This window comes from Panthera tigris, chromosome B2, assembly GCF_018350195.1.
Source record: "Panthera tigris isolate Pti1 chromosome B2, P.tigris_Pti1_mat1.1, whole genome shotgun sequence".
Lineage (NCBI taxonomy): Eukaryota > Metazoa > Chordata > Mammalia > Carnivora > Felidae > Panthera > Panthera tigris.
The window spans coordinates 36,262,955-36,283,357 of NC_056664.1; the positions used below are offsets into that span (position 1 = coordinate 36,262,955).

Consider the following 20,403-nt stretch of genomic DNA (forward strand, 5'->3'; position numbering starts at 1 on the left):
TTGCATTTGGTTGTTATTTCTCTTAATCTCTTTTGATCTGGAATAGTTCCTCTGCCTCTTTTGTTTTTCATGTTGCTGAGGTTTAGAAAAATACAGGCCAGTTATCCCAAATTTTAGATTTGTCTCATTGCTTTCTTGTGATTTAATTTAAACATTTTTGGCAAGCGTACCTAATAGGTGAGGTTGTGTACTTTTTTATACACCAATGATTAAATGAAAATAAGTAATGTGTGGAATCATAAAAATACCTTAAATAATTTAAAACATAAATGTATATTGAATCAGGATGAATGTAATGTCTCTGCTTGTGTAGCTAAATGGGATCACTTGGTTAAGGTATTGACTGCCAGATTGCAAAGGTATGATTTTTTTTTTTTTTTTTTTTGTATTTAGCAGGTAATTTGTAGGATGAAACTTCCAGACCATATGCTGTCTTGTTTTTCAATAACCTTTCACCTAATGGTTTTAGTAACATTGCTTGAAGTAATTACCACACTGAGGGGGGTGCATAGAATGCTTTTGAAAAATAACTTCATTAGTTGTGTAGTTGAAAAGGCATTTTGCATTATCTTCCTTTGGTTTCTGTGCTTGGATGAATATATTCCAGATGTCTCCTTGACTTGTTATATTGTACTCACAGTTTCAGAGAGAAATTTATTATAGTAGCATGTAAGGTGTGGAGATGGATTTTATGTTTCAGAAGTTGATTTTGGTATTTGATTGCAGTTTAGCATGCACCTGAATAAGACCGTAGACAAATTAGTGGAATCTGGTAAGAAGGAACACTTTCTGTATAGTAAGTAAACATATATCAACTAATTCACCAACCCCCACTCCAAGATTTGTTTCTGAATGTTAAATATTTCGTATATAGCTTACTTTTTCTCTGCATTTTTTTCCCTTTTTTTTATGATTTTGGTAGAGTTGGTAGTTTTGTCCTCTGTGCATTCTGAAATTGCTTGTATTATGATGCTGATTCATCATGGGTAGAATCTCAGAATGTTACATTTAAACCAGTAATACTTTTCTTTCTTTTCACTGGAAAAGAGAATATGATATTTCAATAATACCTGTCATTAATGTGAAACCATTTACTGTCATTGTGGTTTGTGACTGACTTGCTCCACAATTTGGGATTGTATACCAGAAGTCTTTTATTCTAACAAGACTGATCAGTAAGTGAAAAAAATGTGTTAAATTATCGAATGCTAAAAAACAACTTGATGCTTTAGGTTAATTTAAAAAACAAATGTATATAATTTATATTTTTTGCAGTAGGCTTAAGACCTTTTCTTTGCATATGAGTCAATAATGATTCAAGAGCCATCCATATGGGCTATTTAAGTCACACAAATAGTACGTCATTTGTGATAGTTTAACATATTAGGAATATGGCCTCTGGGACTGGGCTTTCTGAGCTGGAACCCTCAACTGCCTCTTACTAAAACATGAACTTAGGCAAGTTACTTACAACATCTCAGTTTTCCCATGTGCAAAATGCTGATTATAGCAAAGTTAGTAATTGTAAACTACATGCTAGCTTAAAATGGTTAACTCATTTAATTTTGCTGGTAGCTGGCAGATAAGTGCTTAAGGGCTTGTTAATTAAAGTCCAGATTTGGTCTCATTGAGTGAAACTCTATAAAGATATCTGTGAAGCAACTGAGAGCACTCTAGGTTTTTATATTTGTTTCTCATCGTTAAAGTTGTCTAAGATGCCCATGCCTAATGTGACAGCATTCTTTTTTTAAAATATCAACATGACTTTTATCTATTCAAAGTATTCAACATAGATTTTATAGAAATAATGTTTTCTTTTTGTACTTACTGGTTTAGGTAGTTGTGTGATCACAGCAGCAAGTAAAATAGGTGTAATTATAAGATATAGACAGACTTGGGAACAAAAGACAACTAGTTCTTCATAACCCTTCAGCTAACTAATACGAGTGGAAATAAGCCTCTGTGTTGGAAAAAAGCTTTGCTGGCTGGGAGAGCATTTGCCAAGCTGTGGGCATGTCAGTCCGTTTTATGGAGGGTCTCAAGTGTCAGTTAATATAGCCAGTTGAGGGAAGTCTTGCAAAGGAAACTACTGCTATCTTCTTTGTAGAAGATGCTGCTGCTGCAGACTCACCATCTTAAGGTGCCTAGAGCAGGTTATTTGTTATGAGTCCCGTTTTCTGCCAGATTATAGCCTTTCATCTTATTTTTTGTGATGGTTAAGGTAGCTTATGTTTGTGAAGAGTGAGTGGCAAGCTCTGTGGCCTGGAAGGTAGATCCATGATTATTAAGCTCTTCTTCAAACAGTTAGCCACAGCTTAGCACCAGTCCTCAGCATTGGGGAGGGGGGCTGTATACTCCAAGATGAATTCTGTCACATGAGTCCTGAGCTTTTTAATATTTCCACCAGAGTCTTAGATTGTGGCACACAGGTTATGCTTATTAAGTTTGTGAATGAGTTCAAGTTTGAGTGGGATCGATGGTTCAATAGGCAACTGGATTAAAATTCTAAATATCTGAGATTTAGAAAAGTTGGCAAATAAAAATAGTATGCTATTCAGGATCACAGCAAGATAATTTCCTTAAGGAAAGTAAACAGCTGTGGAAATTCCATATAGGAGTAGGATTGGGTTGGTACCAATGATAGTACGAAGAATTCTAAGGTGATAAGTAAACCAGTTAAATAAGAGTCAGTGATGCCTTTGCATTTAAAACCATTGATAACGGGTGCCTGGGTGGCTCAGTTGGTTAAGCGTCCCAACTTCGGCTCAGGTCGTGATCTTGTGGTTTGTGAGTTTCAGCCCCGTGTTGGGCTCTGTGCTGACAGCTCAGAGCCTGGAGCCTGCTTCACATTCTGTGTCTCTCTCTTTCTCTCTGCCATCCCCTGCTTGTACTCTGTTTCTTTCTCTCTCAAAAATAAATAAACATTAAAAAAATTTAAAACCATTGATAACAAGTCATATAATTGGAATGGTGCTTAAAGAAATCACAGGGCCATCCCTTTACCATATTCTGTATTAGACCATTACAGTGTATGCATTCAGTGCACTTGGAAAAATGTTCCAGAGTGAGAAAACTAAATAGTTAGGAAATAGTCCCCATCAGAAGGTTTTAGTAGGTAGTTAGCCTAGAAATAATGGAGAGTTCAGTAGTTCTCTTGTTAGATTATATTATGATTATATTATTGTTTGACCATTGACTCCTAGAACGTCATAGTCACCGGTCTAAGTAACCCACTTTATTTTAATGGGTAAGAAAACCCAAAACTGAGGTTACACCAAGCCAGGCCCTTTCTTCCCAGGCTGCTGCTTTTACCAATACCCATGTAGCAGCCTGTGTTTTTACACTGATGACAAGATTATAAAGGTGTTTACCACAGTAGGAAGGTTATAGTAAGACATTAGAAATTCATGATTTTAAGGCAGTAGTGAAGTACACAGAAAGAAGAAATGGAATCTCTGGTGATTATAGAACAGGGATACTCTTGAGACAGTCTTGAGACAGAGACATAAAAGAAGTACTGTTGAGTTTCCTTCTGCCTCTGTTTTTCTGCTGCAGTTGATTACATGGAGAATTTTCTTTTGCAGTCTTTACTCAATTTTGTATATTAAAGTGAATGACTAAAATAGTCAGGAAATGGAAATTGTGAACTTTTTTCTCTTTCAATGAGCTTGGGACTGGGAATAAGGAGAGCAGGTTCTCTTCTATCACCTTTCAACCATATCTCATCACACAAGGTAGGTGTGATCCTGACCTTTTCACCTACCCCTTAAATAGATCTTAGATTGACACAGCACATAAAGCGTTTAGAATTTAAACAAATGGAAGGTGGTATTGAAGTATAAAAGATGTTTGTTTTTTAATGTTGATAACATTACCTACACATTTAAGTTTTTCTTGTGTTTCTATATTGCTAGATACTGCTTTCTCCTCCTCCATATCTAGTAGATGTCATGTTGGTGCTTGCACCTCACCTAAGTGATGTGCACTGAACTGTTGCATCTTGTAGATGTCTTTTTACTTGGGTGTTTTCCAGCTGCTGGAAATACCTGTGCTTTTCTTCCTTAGCCCTACATCTACCCTTGCTAAGCTTGGTTAACCTTATAGTTGAACCCTTGTAACTCTGTCATCTCCCAGGTTTATGTCTCATTTTCTGATAAAGAAAGATCTAATGTTTTAGGTTTACTTTTCATCTGTCATGAAAATTATCCTTCATTTGATCTGATTTTCCATAAATAAATAAATGGATAAGTGAATGCCTCTCCTTGCAAGTCTAAATTACTTTAGTAAAAAGACTAGATAAATGTATGCGTCACCAGGATGAAACAAAGATTTGCCACTTGAATAAGATCTGTACATATATAATTCTTCAGTAGTTTTTATGTAATGATAATTGCAAAGATGAAGGAAAATGCAAAGCCCTTATTTTGCCTTGGAAGAAGTGGTTCTTTAGTTTAATTATTAACCCATTGCAGAAGTTTCATTGCCATTTAATTATGTTGCTCACTGTTCAGGGCAAAACACTCTGACCTCCATAAATGTAGTGTCCCTTTCCCCTACCTGTTGGGAGCAGCAGCATGGCTAGCCGGGAGAAAAATAAGGCAGGGAATACCTCAGCGTGTCTCTCTGGTTTTTTTTTTTTTTGTTCTCAGTTTCTCAGATTTTTGCTCCTATACCAAATGGTTGGGGGAAAAAAACCTCACTGTTTTCATGGCAACATGAAGAATGTTTTGTAATGTAACAGTAGTAGTGCCTAATGAGGTGTTGAATTAAAAAAAAATTTTTTATAGCTATAATATTTTATTGAGCTATAATTTATATGTAGTAAAATACAAAATCTTAAATGTATGATGTAATGAATTTTGATCAGTGTGTACTATGTATATGTGTAATCGTCACCCAGGTAAAGAATATTTTTATCACTCCAGAAAGTACCTTCCATTACTATAGAATTCTAAGAAACTTTTTTGCAAACTGGATGGGAATAGTTTGAGAAATTTAATAATCAATGTGTGTATTGGGGCACCTGGTTGGCTCAGTCGGTTTAGTGTTCGACTTTGGCTCAGGTCATAATCTTGCGGTTTGTGACTTTGAGCCCTGCACTGGGCTCTCTGCTGTTAGTGCAGAGCCTGCTTTAGATCCTCTCTTCCCTTCTCTCTCTGCCCCTCTCCTGCTTGCGCTCTCTCAAAAATAAAAAATACTTCATTAAAAAAAAGTTGTGTATAAAATTTTTTTAGGTAGCTGGACAGCAGTTAACTTAGTCTTTTTTTTCTCTACCTTTACAAAAGTGAATTCTGCTGAACGTTAGTTTTATTCTAACACAGAGTTTGAATTTCCTGAAATACCATATATTTGCAGATGAAGAGACCCAGATATAAGGCAATCTTACATTTTCTCAATAAGAGAAAGAAGTGTTTTGGTCCACTTGAATATAGAAACCTTTAAGGGTATAGGTGAAGTAATTAAATGTCTAGTTAAAGTGCTAATTGCACATATATGTATTAAAACTCTAATTTAACTTTTTATTTTGAGATAATTGTAGATTTATATGCAGTTGTAAAGAAAATAACATAAAGAGATTTGTATTCTCTATTTTATCACTATGATGACTTCACATGCTTATTTAAGATCACAGGTTATATAAAATTGTATGCATTTGTGTATGTTCCCAATGTAAATTTTAAATGTTTTACTTATTTAAATTTTATTTTTGAGAGAGAGCAAGTAGGGGAGGGGGAGAGAGCTGAACAGAGGACTTGAAGTGGGCTGACAGTACAGAGCCTGCTTGGGACCCCCTCTCTCTTTCTCACTCACTCCCACTCTCTCGGCACCTCCTCTGCTTGCTTGCTTTTTCTCAAAATAAACAAACATTAAAAAAAAAACAACTAGGTTTTCCACACTCTCTTTATGAAACCAATCTATTTGAACTTTCTGCATCTTCACAGACATCAGTGTCTTCAGTGTTTACTAAAACCACATTTAAAGTTATTGAGCACAGTTTTTCAGTTATTCACTTCCTTACAAGTTATTTGAGGTAGAACACTGTAAAAATTTGTAAATGTTGCTCTTACTGGAAATTTTATCTGAAGCCACAAGAATCCATTCATCTAACACTAGGAGAATTGCCATCATTTTAATGTTATTTGTAATCTTCCTAACATTCCAAGGCTTTTATTGTGTTGCTTTTTAAGTCATCTTCAAAAACCTTTTTCAGTGGGATCGGCTACTTGTAATTATGAGATCATACTCCAGAAAATAGTATGAAGTCTGTATTTAAAACTGCATTTTACTCCCCTTAAAACTTGAGAACTTTACTGCCTCACCCTTTTCACAGACTCTGACTGGATAAATGCCCCTGGGCATTTAATTCTATTGATATGGTCTTCCTCTTTTGAAACCTCCCCATGCCCTTTCCCTGGGTTTTTCACTTTTAGGTTTTTTGGAAGCTCTTCTTTCTCCCCCGTGGGCATTTAGTATAAGATTACTGGTACCAGCCTCAGAAGTAAAGACTTAATTGTAAAACAGGTGTGTGTGTGTGTGTGTGTGTGTGTGTGTGTGTGTGTGTGTGTGTGTGTGTTTATGGATAATTTTAGGGGAAGAAATCCTTTCCTTATGTTTGGGCATATATGGTAAGACAGCTGCAGCCACTGTATACCATTTTGTGTTAGAGTTGATAGTGTCATTAGTTTCTCTTATGTGGAAAAATTATTTGGCATTTTTATTTAGTTCATTGTTTTTCCTCCTTTCCTGTGAGAGCTGTTACATGTTTTAATTTTTGTCTTTCTTTTTACTAGTTTATTGATGGACGTGGCTCATCTTGTTTTGTTAGCTAGTGCTGGACTAAGCTCTCAGTAATGTATACAGGGTCACAGATGATCAGGTGACTTGTTTTACATTTATATGTCTTTTTAGTGTAGGGACTTAAAACACATAAAACCAGAGGTGTATGCTGTGTCCTTGCTTTCCTTGAATTTGGGTATAAAATGTTAAGATACTGTCCATTACAGTACCCCAACTGGAATCTAAGTTGTTAAATTGAAGTTATCTTTTAAAGTAGTATGACCCATATTGCTACATTCTAGAAATGATCCTCCTTATTAACAACCCCATCTTTTTCTTTGTAATATTCCCTTAAAAAGAAAACTTTGCAGACATTGTCTGAATGATTTAGGGTGATGTGTAACAGTTGAGACAGGCTGGATGCACTGTTGAAAGCCTCCTTTGTCATTGCCAGCTAGAATGTCATCTGTTTGAACTGTCCTTTTTCTTGTTTGCCGGGGATGAGCAAAGAGTGATGATTTAGTAGAGCTGTTTCTTGCTTCCTAGCTGTTGTAGGAAGTTAGACTTTCTGGCTGTAAGTGTACGAGTTGGCACACATATTGTTACTGGCCTTTAATCATCTAATCTTACTTCTAGGCAACTGGAAAGATTTTTAGAGTGGAGAAGGCTTTGTGATTTGATTTTTCCTTCTCTTCCTTCACCTCCCTCTGCCTTCCTTGTTCCCCAACCTCTCCTCCCTCCTCTCTTTCTTATAGATTATTAAAGAAGATTGAACTAGGAAATGTGACTAATTGGTTTTTACAGATCAGTTCTCTTCTTTAAGAAGGAAACCACATTGGGGTGCCCAGCTGGCTCAGTCAGTCAGAAGGGTGTTTGACTCTTGATCTCAGGGTGGTGAGTTTTAGCCCCAGGTTCAGTGTAGAGATTACTTTAAAAAAAAAAAAAAAAAAAAAAAAAAAGGAAATCACTTTGTAGTCTAAATTTTTGTAGTTTTATTGATCCATGCCTAACCTAGAGAAATTTAGGGACCTTAAGATTGGAAGGAAGGGCTTTGGCATGTTTCCGTGCTGGTACCGTTGTTTTCTTTTTGACTCTTTTTAATTTTTTTTTTTTTTTTTTTTTTGTGCCTCACTTTCTTCCTCATCGTTGGCCCAAAAATAGTATTATTGTTGAAGGAACATTGATATGGTGACAGTGTTTTTTATTTCCACATTAAAACAAATTTTTTAAAGTTTATTTATTTTGAGAGAGAGGGAGAAGGAGAGGGAGAGAGAGAGAGAGAGAGAGAGAGAGAGAGAGGGAGGGAGGGAGGGAGAGACTGTGCAGGTGGGAGGGGCAGAAAGGGAGGGAGAGGGAGAGAGTCCCAACCAGGCTCCATGCTGTCAGTGCAGACCCCGACTCGGGGCTTGAACTCACAAAACTGTGAGATCATGACCTGAACCAAAACCAAGAGTTGGCTGCTTAACTGACTGAGCCACCCAGGCACCCCTCCGCATTTATATTAAAATATTTAGTGGGGGAGGACCTGGCATGTATATCTGGGTAGGGAGATACAATAGTGTTATATGGAGGTCAAGAAAATACAAAATGTTTCTAGGATTTTCAAAAATTAGTAATGTTGTTTTAATTCCCCATGATGAATTAATTAGAAGTTAATTGATTCTTCATTAAGAAATTGATATCCTTCAAAATTGGAAAATTTTTTATTTTGGAAGAAAACAGATTAAGATAACCATTTCTCCCATCAAGCAAAGATTTTAAAGTAATACTACTTAATGCTGGTGAAACTGTATTGAAAAAAGTACTTTCAGATCCTTTTGAGGACAGCGTAAATTGGTAGAACTTATGGTAAGGAATTTGGCAATACTTACTAAAACCATACTTTTTCATCTAGCAATTCTCCTCAGAATCAATTTTAATGAAAGATTTATGACCAAAGATTTATGTCCCCAAATGCTCATTATAGGAATATTTATAACAAAAAATTTGGGCAAAGACTGAACATCCAAAAACTAAGTGAATGACTAAATAAATTATAGGATTAGTATGTACTGGACTATTACAGAGCAACAAACATGGTGTTTGTTTCTTTTTTTAATATTTAATATTTATTTTTGAGAGTGAGTGAGAGAGAGAGCGTGAGTGGGAGAGGGTTAGAGAGAGAGAGGGAGAGACAGAATCTGAAGCAGGCTCTAGGCTTTGAGCTGTCAGCACAGAGCCCGACATGGGGCTGGAACCCACGAACTGGGAGATCATGACCAGAGCTGAAGTTGGATGCCCAGTTAACTGAGCCACCCCTCCAGGCGCCCCCAACAAGCATGTTTTTCAAGAATACGTAATGACATGGGAAATAGTAAACGTAAATACAAAATGAAAATGAAATTTACATTTTTTTATAACACTTTTAAAAGTGAAATATGTGATCTATGCAAAAGAGAGTATGTAATGTGTATGTGTTATAACACCTAATAAAATGCACGCCTATGAACGTACCATACAATTTTACCAACACTGTTCTTAATTATGTATATCCATAGGATAAGAAGGAGTTATTTCATAATGTTAACAGTTCTCATTTTGGGGGATTGGATTATCATTGATCTTTAATTTTCACTTAAATGTTTATGTTCTTTTTCTAAACTCTGTACAAGGGTCATGTATTTTCAAAACTAGAAAATATTAAACATTTATTGAAAGGAGAGAAAAATTTAAGCTGGTTTCTTTCCAACTCCATTTCATTGGAAAGAAACTTCTGAAAGTGTCTGCCACCTGTTATCTCCTGAGTGACAAATCATGGCCAGGTACATAGGGTGGCATTATCTCCCAGTTGTAGGTAATACAGTATGACAGAGCTCCTGAGAAATGACAGGCTGACAGCTACAGGAATTGTGGGTGCCCTTTCTTCTAGATAGTGTTGAATGACCTTTACAAAATACATTTTTTAAATCTACTTAGGGTTTCATGTGTCATGCCTTCAGGAAGGGGGATTCATTTCTTCATTTAACAAATATTGGGTACCTATTAAGTACTAGGCAGGAGTGACCAAGAGGGTCATTTGTTAAAAGAAAACAGGAAGAGGGACTGATTTAAATTGGTGGTCAGGTGAAGCCTGAGGAGGTTTGAACCAGGACCTGAGTGACAAGAAAGAGCTAGTCTTACTGTGATTTGAGGGTAGAAGAAACAGCATGGGCAAGAGCTCTACAGCACATTCTAGGAACAGGAAAAAAGGCCAGTGTGGTTGGAATGTGGTAAGTGAAGGTTGCAAAATGGTGAGAAATAAAGAGGGGAGGTAGGCAGAGCAAGACCATGAGGGAACTAAATGGTTTTGGTAAGATGTTTGAATTTTGTATTAAATGCAGTAGGAAATTGTTGGATGGCATTAAGCAAGAAATAGCATGATCTAATTTGCTTTTAAAAGATTACTCATTGCAAAATCATTTTAAGGAATCAAGAGTGGGAATGGAGAGACCACTAAAAAGTCATTTACAATGACCCAGGTATGAGGTAATGGTTGCCAGAGTGGAAGCATTGACAAAGGAGAGGGTAGATAAATTTGAGGTCTGTTTGGAAATAGACCCAGTGGATCTTGCTGAGTACTGTGTATGAGAGACTGCAGGAAAGACGGAAATCAAAGTTGGTTTCTAGAATTTTGACTTGAGCAACTGGAAAGAAGGTGTTGTTATTCATAAAAGTGGATAAAATGCATCAGGCAAGTTTGGGAGTATTGAAAGTTCTAGTTTGAAATGTTGACTCTGAGCTGCATTTTGAGATATCAAATAGGCATTTTAATACATGAGTTTGGAGCAAGGTGAAGAGGTTTGGGATGAGTGCGAACATTTATTTGTGAGTCTATTGTTTAGATACAATATTTAAAGCCATAGGAGAAGTGGAGGTAACAGGGACTGAGTCCTGGGACCTCCAGGTAAAGGTCTTGACATTGGAGGAGGAGCCAGCAAAGGTGGCTAAAAGAGAGCAGTTAGGTGAGGAAAACTAGGTTTGGGGGGGTAAATTTGATCTAGGATCCAAGCAACAAGAAGGCAAAAGTAAAGAGAGTTTCAAGAGGGATGGATCTGGATGAATGCTGTTGAGTGGGAGGCATTGAGATGATCAGAGACCTAACTGTGTATTTGTTTTGTGAGACTGCCATAACAAATTAACACAAATTGGATGACTTAAAACAACAGAGACTTAGGGGAACCTGGGTGGCTCTCTCGGTTAAGCATCTGACTCTCGATTTTGGCTCAGGTCATGATCTTGAGGTTGTGAGTTTGAGCCTGGTGTTGGGCTTCTTGCTACTGACGGCACTGAGCCTGCTTGAGATTCTCTCTCTCCTCTCTCTTTGCTCTTCCCCCACTCTATCTGTCTGTCAAACAATAAATAAACTTAAAAAACAACAATAGAGATTTATTCTCTTAAAGTTCTGGAAGCTGGAAGTCCAAAATCTGGCAGAGCTGCCTTCTCTCTGTGGGGCCCTAGGGAAGAATCCATTCCTTCCCTTTTCCAGCTTCTGTTAGCTGTCCCAGTATTCCTGGGTTTGTGGCCACGTTCCTACAGCTCTACCTCATCTTTATATCATTTTCTCCTCTGTGTGTCTCTCCAGACTCCTTTACCCTTTCTCAGAAATGCTTGTTATATCATTTAGGGCCCACCTGAATAATACAGGGTAAACTCAAAATCTTTAAGTTGTCTGCAAAGACCTTTTTTCCAGATAAAATAAATTCCAGGGATTAGGATTTGTTATCTTTGGATGGCCATTATTCAAGCCACTAATCCTTGGTTTTAGAAACATGGTAGCCTTTGGAGATCTCAATAAGAGCTGTTTCTTTGGAGCAGTGGGACATAAGAGAATCCTGTTTACCTTTCATGTTTGCTATCACATAGAGAACTCTGTTGTCTGTCCCAAGACTGCAAGTTGATCACACTGCTTTTCCATGGGCAGTTGGTAGTCGTATGCCTATGGTTAGCTTCAAGTTTCACATGTCGAACATGAGAAAGGAGAAAAGTTCTCAGAAGCCTCTGCCAGTTCTTTCAAGTTCTGTTTTGCTGACCTGTGTGATCCAAGTTGGCATTACCAGTGGCCATTATTTCTATAGCCAAAGGTTGGCTTATTTTAGATTTCAGGCATCTCCGTTTTGATTAATAATATCAGTGGCTGTATTATGTCTTTCACAACCTCATTGATAAGCATGTTGCTGGAAAATTCCTATTCAGAAAGTGGAATGGATGTCATTTAAGTAAAATTTAGGTATGGTGGGTATTTTAAATAAATTCTCTGAAAAGAATAGGGGATGCAGAGAAAAATGCTATTTTGCCATTTTTTTCCTTAACCAATTTTGTGAAACACAAACGGTAACACTGCACACTTGGTGCCGAGCTGCCCTCAGTGGTTCTTTGCAGGCGTTCCATGATACCTGCTGGATGTGGGGGGCAGCAGAAGTGATAAACAAATTACCTCTTGCTTTCAGTGCTGCTGCATGGACAAAGATAGTGACCATATCTGGAAGAGCCCTGCTTTCCTGGGGGGAATTTCTGGTAACAAAGATATTCTTTCATCCTCAGTTCTCTTTCAGTTGGAACTGAAATAACTGTCAGTCAAGGTTGCTTCCCTGCACATACATGTGTATGTATATTCGGAGGGGAAGTCAGGGATTGGGCTTTATCCTGATGGAAGGCTCTGCTTTCTCAGGGAGCTGACTCGATTACCATACATTCAGTCTTTACTCATGGGACCATTTTCCCAAATGACCAGAGTGCTGACTTGGGAATTATGTGTACTCTTCTGCTTCTGTATTGGGGGCAGAGGCCTTAATTTGGGTGAAAAGAACACAGGCTTTGGAGTTAGGCAGACCAGGGTCATCCACTTGTTCTGTAACCTTTGGCAAGTTATATACCCTCTGGAAGGCTCCCTTTCCTCGTTTGGTAAAGTGGGTTGAAGGCATCTGGTATGCTTACCACATGTAGGTAATATAATAAATGTTAGATTCCACTCTTAATAACATCTTTTCATCTCTTTGTTCATTTTTATTCATTTAGTGATAGTTAAGATTTCCTTACTGCCTTTGATGTCTTTATATTAAGCAGAATTCTAAAGAAAGATCCTCCAGTTGACGTAGCATCTCTTTTGGGAAATAGAAGCAATGACTTCCCCACCCCCACCCCAATTTTGTCATCCTGTGACAGTTACTTACCCTTAGGTCTTGGGTTCCAGTACATAGGGAAACCTTCATAGCCATCAGGGAATACTTCCTGAGGGAGGCTTTCATTAATTATAAACTTTACTAGGAAGGGCAGAAGAAAGTTGGCTTATTCTGTGTAGGAGCAGCTCTGGGCAAAGACTAAGATTTTGGGAGGGGTGTTGCTGGGGAATGAGGCTGTAGATAGGTCAGCTTATATCCAACAGAGAGTATTGTAGGAGGTTTTTTGAAGATGGCTGTAGGAATGAGTGCACTTGGGAGAGAATCAGGAAGGGAAACAGCGATGAGAAGAACTTCATAGACAAGTTATTGATTGCCCGCCCTGTTGTGCCTGGGATGCTGTGTGGTACCAGGTGCTGTGTTATGCTGTGAACAAAGGATGGCCTTTGGCATTGGCTCAGGCCCAAGGTCATTTATTTTCTCTGCCGTTTCCTAATTCTGTGACCTTGGGCAAATGCTAGCTGGTCAAATGGAGATGAGACTGTCCTTGATTTCCTAAGATCCCTCAATTTAATAACACCATGGAGGAGGTGGTAGGAATATTTCATTAATTTAGTCATCATTTGTAGCCAATCATATGATGATTCCTGATTCTAGACATTTTAATGTGATTTTTTTTAAAGTGCATTTTTAGAAGCAAGCAATATGGTAATACCTATCTCACAGATATTGGGTTTATTAATAAGATAATGTGTTTAGTGTCCATCAGAGTTAGTGTTCAGTGAATTGTAGCCATTATTAACAGATGAAAGGACATGAAAAATAATTTGATTGGTAACATCTGAAGAAAGAATTTTAAACTACAGGGTCATAATGTGACCAGGATCTGAAATAGGACTAGAATGAAAGGAAAGAAGAGGACATAAAAATTTAAGTAATGTTATGGAGATAAATAAGTATATATCTGGGGAGAAAGTTTTACTCCTTTAGAGACAAAAGTTTCATTGTCTGTAGTGATAATTTTGTGGTATATGTTCCAGTGTGAACAGACGGAAAGTGGTAATCTTGTGGGACAAATTGACTCCTGTGTCATCTTCTGGGCGTGTTAGAGTAATTCTGAACTTGCTGCTACTTAATTTCTGAGTTTTGCTAATCACAAAAAACAAAGCATTGGTTAACTCACTGATAATAAAGTATCATATTTTGTTTTTGTTGTTTTGTTTGTTTTGTCTCCTTGTGGGAGAGGGTGGTTAGTTTATTAGTTTATTAGTTTATTAGTTCAGTTGCCTGGCCAGGGGATTCTTGCTTACATTTCAAACATCTTTATGTTTTCATTAGAGTAATACTGAATTTTTAGCTCTTCTTTCTTTTCTTTCTTTTTTTTTTGCCCCAGGTCCAGCAAGACTATGAACCTCTGTTCCAAATGCTTTGCTGGTAAGTGCAGAAAAAAGGTTTTTAATTTATTTTTATTTTTCTTTTTTGATTGTTTTTAAGATGATCTAAATTATTTGGCCGCCTTTTGTGTTTATGCATGGGGTTTTGTTTTCTTTGCTGGTGTGTGAAAGCAGATTCTCCTTACCAAGATGCTTCATATATTTGTTAGGATTATTAAAATAGCCTTCCCTGAGTGAAATGAAATCATCTGTGTACTTGCACCAAGCTTTCCATAGTTTACAGTTGTTGATGTATAGTGGAACTGTAAAATCTTGTGTTGTTGTAGGGTAATACATGTTCATCTCTGATCTTGACTTGAAATTCTGCTTTTGCCAGTGAGCATATAAGAGAAAGGATACTTTCATGTTGGAGTCAGGAAGAAAATCATGCCGAATTAGCCCTTTCTAATCCCGTCCCTTATTGAAATCACTTTGGGCAAAGCACTTAATCTCTTTAGACCTTAGAGTTGTCATTTTTAACATGAAGGGCTTGGGACTTGATGTTTGCCAAGGTCCTTTTCCAACCCCCAAATGCTATTTGGTTGACTCCTTAAATTATGACTCCTTCATGAACTTAAACCTTCATTTTTTAAAGAATTTCATATCTGATGATCTTAATAAAATACCTGAGTCTTTACTAACTGAGAGATGTTTAACTTTCCTTTTCTACTCATTCTGTCGTAGATAAAGCTGGACGCTAGTTAAAGTGCTAAGGACAGACTTTGAACAGTAATATATAGCAATAGGGAAGAGTTCAGTTTGAACACAACTTTTATTCATGCAGAAGTGACTGGCATTTTAAATGGAGAATGAGGGAATAAGGAGGGGTTGCTCACTTGGCTTAGTAGTCCGGGAAGTGAAAAATCACAAAGGGTTTGTCGGTGTAAATGATGACTAGGTTGGTTGTATCTATTAGCAGACTGTCTGGAAGTTAGGATCCTGCCCTCCTACTGAGATTGAGAGACTGAGGCCCTATCCTTTCTAATGTTTATATTTTAAAGAAATGTTTTTCATGTCCTTGACAGGGATTCCTGAGATGTAGGAGATGCATATGCATCTCAAAGGGACAGAGGAAGAATTTACAGTTGTAAAAAACTCTTTTCAGTAAATGGTCTAAGATTAGGATGTTCAGAGGCCTGTAGTCAGGTGTTACAGCTAATAAAATCTTAAATTCTTTAGGCAGCCTTGAGCTTTCTTAGGCAGGCACTTTAAGAGGGACTGGGGTCATCCTAGGGATGGGGTCTTGATTAGAAACTGTGTTAGTGTTTGTTTAAATATTTTAATGTTTGGGGAGGGGGTGGAGTCTGTAGTTTTTATAAGCTCAGATTGAGTTCTAGTTGAGCAGAGGGCTCAGATGAGCCTGCTAGAGATTGGCCAAGGAGAGAATTTTGGTCAGTTTTCACCTTCTATTCGTTATGCTATTTAGGCTTTAGTCATTTACATTTATGCCTAAGCTAGGGGATTGGTGGGAGGGAGTTGCAGGGCCCAGGGTTGGGGAAGGTACTTTATATCTGTTAAAAGTTTGGAATTTGTCAAATACTTTAGGTCTTTAAAAGAAAAAAAAAATACTGGTAAGTTTGGTTTTATCCAACTTTTAATAGTATCTCTGCCATTAAATGAATGTATTCTGCTCTTTTTACTTATATGTCTACAATTACAGATATGAAGAACTACTTCCTCATTGGTGAGAGTTTAAATTTTATGGTAAAGATGAAAGTAGCAATGAGACAGAATGTATATTAGATTGATGACTGTCTCCATATATTGCTAGCTTCCCCTTACAATTCAGTAAAGAGTGGCTTTGGGAGAAAGGGCTCATGTCAAATCAAGAACTGTCTCTTGTCCCTAACTAAATATAAAATTTTAGAAATTATCACCTATGGTCTTTGCATTTCTTTGTACTTGTTACAGTTTTATTTTTTATGGTTATAATTGTTTATTGTCTCTCTGGTGATTTGTGTACATTTACTCTTTATACAGCTTTGTCATTTTTGCTTTTAAAAATATTAAGGGTATTTTCAAGTGCGTAAAGAAAATAATCTTTTTCCTTCTTTATCCCCATATTCTTAATGTCTTCAATGTCATTTGACATCATTTGAAAGGAATGATTAGTAACACACTGCTTGCGGAAGTAGCATTTGGTGTTCTTTTTGAAGTACAGGAAAAAAGTCACTGAAGTTTACAATATATTTGTGGATTTCATTCCTGAATGAAAGTAGAGTGTAGAGGCATGAGATGTATAGAACAACAAGAAGATTATTTTGGTCAAAGCCACTGTGATTTTCAATACTCTTTTAAAGTGTACCATGAAGTATACAATGTACTTTTAAAAGATGGAAAAATTACTTTAAAAACAGCTGTTGTGTCCCATTAGGGACACATTTATTTTGCTTTTCAAAATAAATCTATGTGGTGGAAAAGTGAGTGAGTTTGTTGGAACTTGTTTACGTAAAATTGGAGTAAAAACATGTTTAAAATCTTGTTGAACTAGATTACCAAGTTAGGAACTGTGGGTGCCGGTTTAAAGCTCACTTTGATGACTGTTTGCTTCCATTGAAATATTCTGCCAAATGGTGAGCACTTGCCCTAGTAACTACTACTGCTTCAGATCCCCCAACCCCCCCCCCCTTTTTTTTTTTATAAAAGACTCCTGGGCTGTTTGAGGGAAAGAACATGAGTGTATGCAAAGTCAGAGTTACTAAAAAACCATTGAATTGTTAATTTTGCAGGTAAATTATATGCAAATAATAGTGTTTCTCCATATTGTTAGAATAAGAAATGTATGTCCAAGCTGGCTGGATTTGCTGTTCTTAACAAGCTTACAGCTTAACCAAAATTCGTCTCTTTGAAATGGGAAGATACGGTTTTTATTTTTATTTTTTGACATCTAGATTCCTGGTTTGGCATGGCTGAAATCATTTTAGGCCATTTGGAGTCACCCCCAGCCCCCAAAATGTGCAGTATGCTACTTTGTTAGCCTTAAAGTGCCTTTGACCTGAAGACCCTTATCATCCCAAGATTTGTGCCAGAATCACTATGGTATTTAAAGGAAATATTCTGGGAAGGCACTAAGAAATGATTGACTGTAGTGTTATGATTTGAGGTACAGTGGATTGGAAACATTCTCCTGGGTTCTCTTTACCTGAGGTTATTATTTATAGTCTTAAAAAAAAAAAAAAACAGGAGAAGTTAATTTTATCATAGTATATATTTTTTCCATTCCCATAAGTATTTGTTGTTTTCCTACTTTATTGTCCATCCCCCTTTTACGTGTTATTTTTTTTCTTCAAATCACAATTTTGAATATTTGTTTGAAAATGTGAATATATCTCTCTTTTAAGACTAAGACTGTTCTGTGAGCAGAAACCAGAGACATCTGCAGTTTGGATAAGGAATTCTCCCACCTTTGAGTTGATATATTATCCTTCCAGTTGTGTGTTAGTTATTTTTGTATTATCTCTAAAAAAAGATTTATTTAACAGATTTGCAGTTTATTTGAAGTTATGGAAAGAATGTCTAAACTATTGAAAAGGGTGGTATTTAAGCACCCTTGAACTTAAGTTATCATTTGATCTTGCCACACAGATCTTTGTAATTTATATAACTATTGAGCATGTTTTTTGGTCTAATTTTGGCTTTTCTATCCCCTTGATAATATTCTAAAATATTCTTTCATACTGTCCTTTTAGTAAACATTTTTATATTGTTGTTTGACTTTACCAAAAAAATTGGTAAATGTAATTTCTATAATAGCCACAAAATTTCATGATATGGTATTTGTAGTTACGTTATGGTGAATAAACACTTACTGGTTGAAACAATACTTTCTAATGTACTTTTTCAAAACTGGTGTTGTGATTCATTTGTGGTTAGAGAAATCAATTCAATGGGTCATGACTGCATTTAAAAAATTGCCTAGAGGGGCGCCTGGGTGGCTCAGTCGGTTGGGCGGCCGACTTCGGCTCGGGTCATGATCTCGCGGTCCGTGAGTTCGAGCCCCGCGTCAGGCTCTGTGCTGACAGCTCAGAGCCTGGAGCCTGTTTCGGATTCTGTGTCTCCCTCTCTCTGACCCTCCCCATTCATGCTCTGTCTCTCTCTGTCTCAAAAATAAATAAACGTTAAAAAAAAATATATTAAAAAAAATTGACTAGAATAGGAAATAATCAGTGCATCACAAATATTAAGGGCAAGTATTGTTTTGTGAAACCTTTGTTTGAGTTACATATGTAAATGAAAATAGTGCGTAATAGGTTGTGATGTAAATATATATTACCAGGGTTATGATTTAAAAACCACTGTGGTTTAAAAATCACTGAATTGCAGAAATTCACTAGAAAGTCATTGAATTATTTGAGATCCCATTTTCTTTGGAAAATAGTACATATTTCTTTTCTGTCTTTAGGCAAAACATTAACCAGTTGATTTTTTTTGTGACCTTTGTCTACTCTGAGCTCTTGAATAGTTTGAATTACATGATTTTCTGTATGTAAGCATGAACTAACCTGATTGCTCCTAGGTTAAAATATATATGAAAAGTCAAGCATAGCACCTAAAGGGTGCCTCTTACAAAGGTAAAAATGACCTTTGGTTATGGTATCATTTATTTTCTGTTTGAGTGCAAACCCAGTTTATGAATTTGTGAATTGGATACTAAACTGGCCTTTGATATTTTGGGACATTTGGTACCTCATTCACAAAGACCTCTTGTATTACCATATTAGCAATGCTTTTCACAGAATGTTTTTGCTAAATAAAAGTATGGGTGAGAAAAGAAGCAGGATGGCCACAAGTGGGGAAGGCAGAATTTTTTTACATTTTTCTATTAAAAAAATTTAAAAAAAATTTTTTTTAATGTTTATTTCTGAGACAGAGATGGAACATGAGTGGGGCAGGGGCAGAGAGAGAGAGAGAGGGAGACACAGCATCAGAAGTAGACTCTAGGCTCTGAGCTGTCAGCACAGAGCCTGACGCCGGGCTCGAAGTCACAAACCATGAGATCATGACCTGAGCCAAAGTCGGTGGCTCAACTGACTGAGCCACCCAGGAGGCCCCCCCAATTTTTTTTTTAACATTTATACATTTTTTGAGAGACAGAGAGTGACAGTGTGAGCAGGGGAAGGACAGAGAGAGAGAGGGAGACACAGAATCCAAAGCAGGCTCCAGGCTCTGAGCTGTCAGCACAGAGTCTAAACGTCAGTCTCGACTCAAGCTGTAAGATCATGACCTGAGCTGAAGTCGGATGCTTAACCAACTGAGTCACCCAGGCGCCCTCAAAAAGTAATACTTTTAATAAAAAGCAGAAACAAACTCAAATACAGAGAACAAACTGGTGATTGTCAGAGGGGAGAGGGTAGGGATATAGGCATAATGAATAAAGGGGAGTGGGAGGTACAGGCTTCCAGGTATGTAATGAGTAAGTCACAAGGATGAAAGGTACAGCATAGGGAATGTAGTCAGTGATATTACAGTAGCATTGTATGGTGACAGTTTGTAGCTACATTTATGATGAGTATAGGTATAACTTGTCTAATCACTGAGGCTTATACCTGAAACTAATGTAACATTGTGTGTCAACTATAATAAGAAAAGTAAAAAGAATACTTTGTAAAAAGTTTATTTTGAGAGAGAGTGCATGTGTGCAAGTGGGGGAGAGGGGGGAAGAGACAGAGAATCCCATGGAGGCTCCACACAGTGCAGAGCCCGATGTGGGGCTCCATCTCATGAACTGTGAGGTCATGACCCAAGCAGAAACCAAGAGTTGGACCTTAACTGACTGAGCCACCCAAAAGAATAGTTTTAATGCATTACTATATCAATTTACAGAAAGGGACAAGAATAGAAGAACTAACGCATAAGGGATGTCTTGTCAGTTGAAGATGAATTAAAATTATAGATAAAACATTTCTTAAATTATAAGCTAATGGTGAAGTTAAGTTTTTGAAAATTCATTTTGGTGTGACTTTTCACATACCTGTATTTCTTAGTGGGAAGATAGTTAAGCTAAGTTTATTTTTGTTTCATGGTTACTTGTGTACTGTGCCTCGTTACTGATAAAGAAT

The 20,403-nt window shown here is 37.0% G+C and overlaps 1 protein-coding gene across 2 annotated transcripts in view; it reads left to right on the top strand.

The window, feature by feature from the left end:
- ZFAND3 (zinc finger AN1-type containing 3) overlaps nucleotides 1-20,403 on the top strand; it is a 318,826-nt gene that overhangs the window by 91,595 nt on the left and 206,828 nt on the right. For both annotated transcript variants that reach the window (XM_042986251.1, XM_042986252.1), the window contains exon 2: nucleotides 14,305-14,345. In XM_042986251.1, the coding sequence (XP_042842185.1) occupies nucleotides 14,305-14,345 (41 nt within the window). The remainder of the gene's footprint in view (nucleotides 1-14,304; nucleotides 14,346-20,403) is intronic.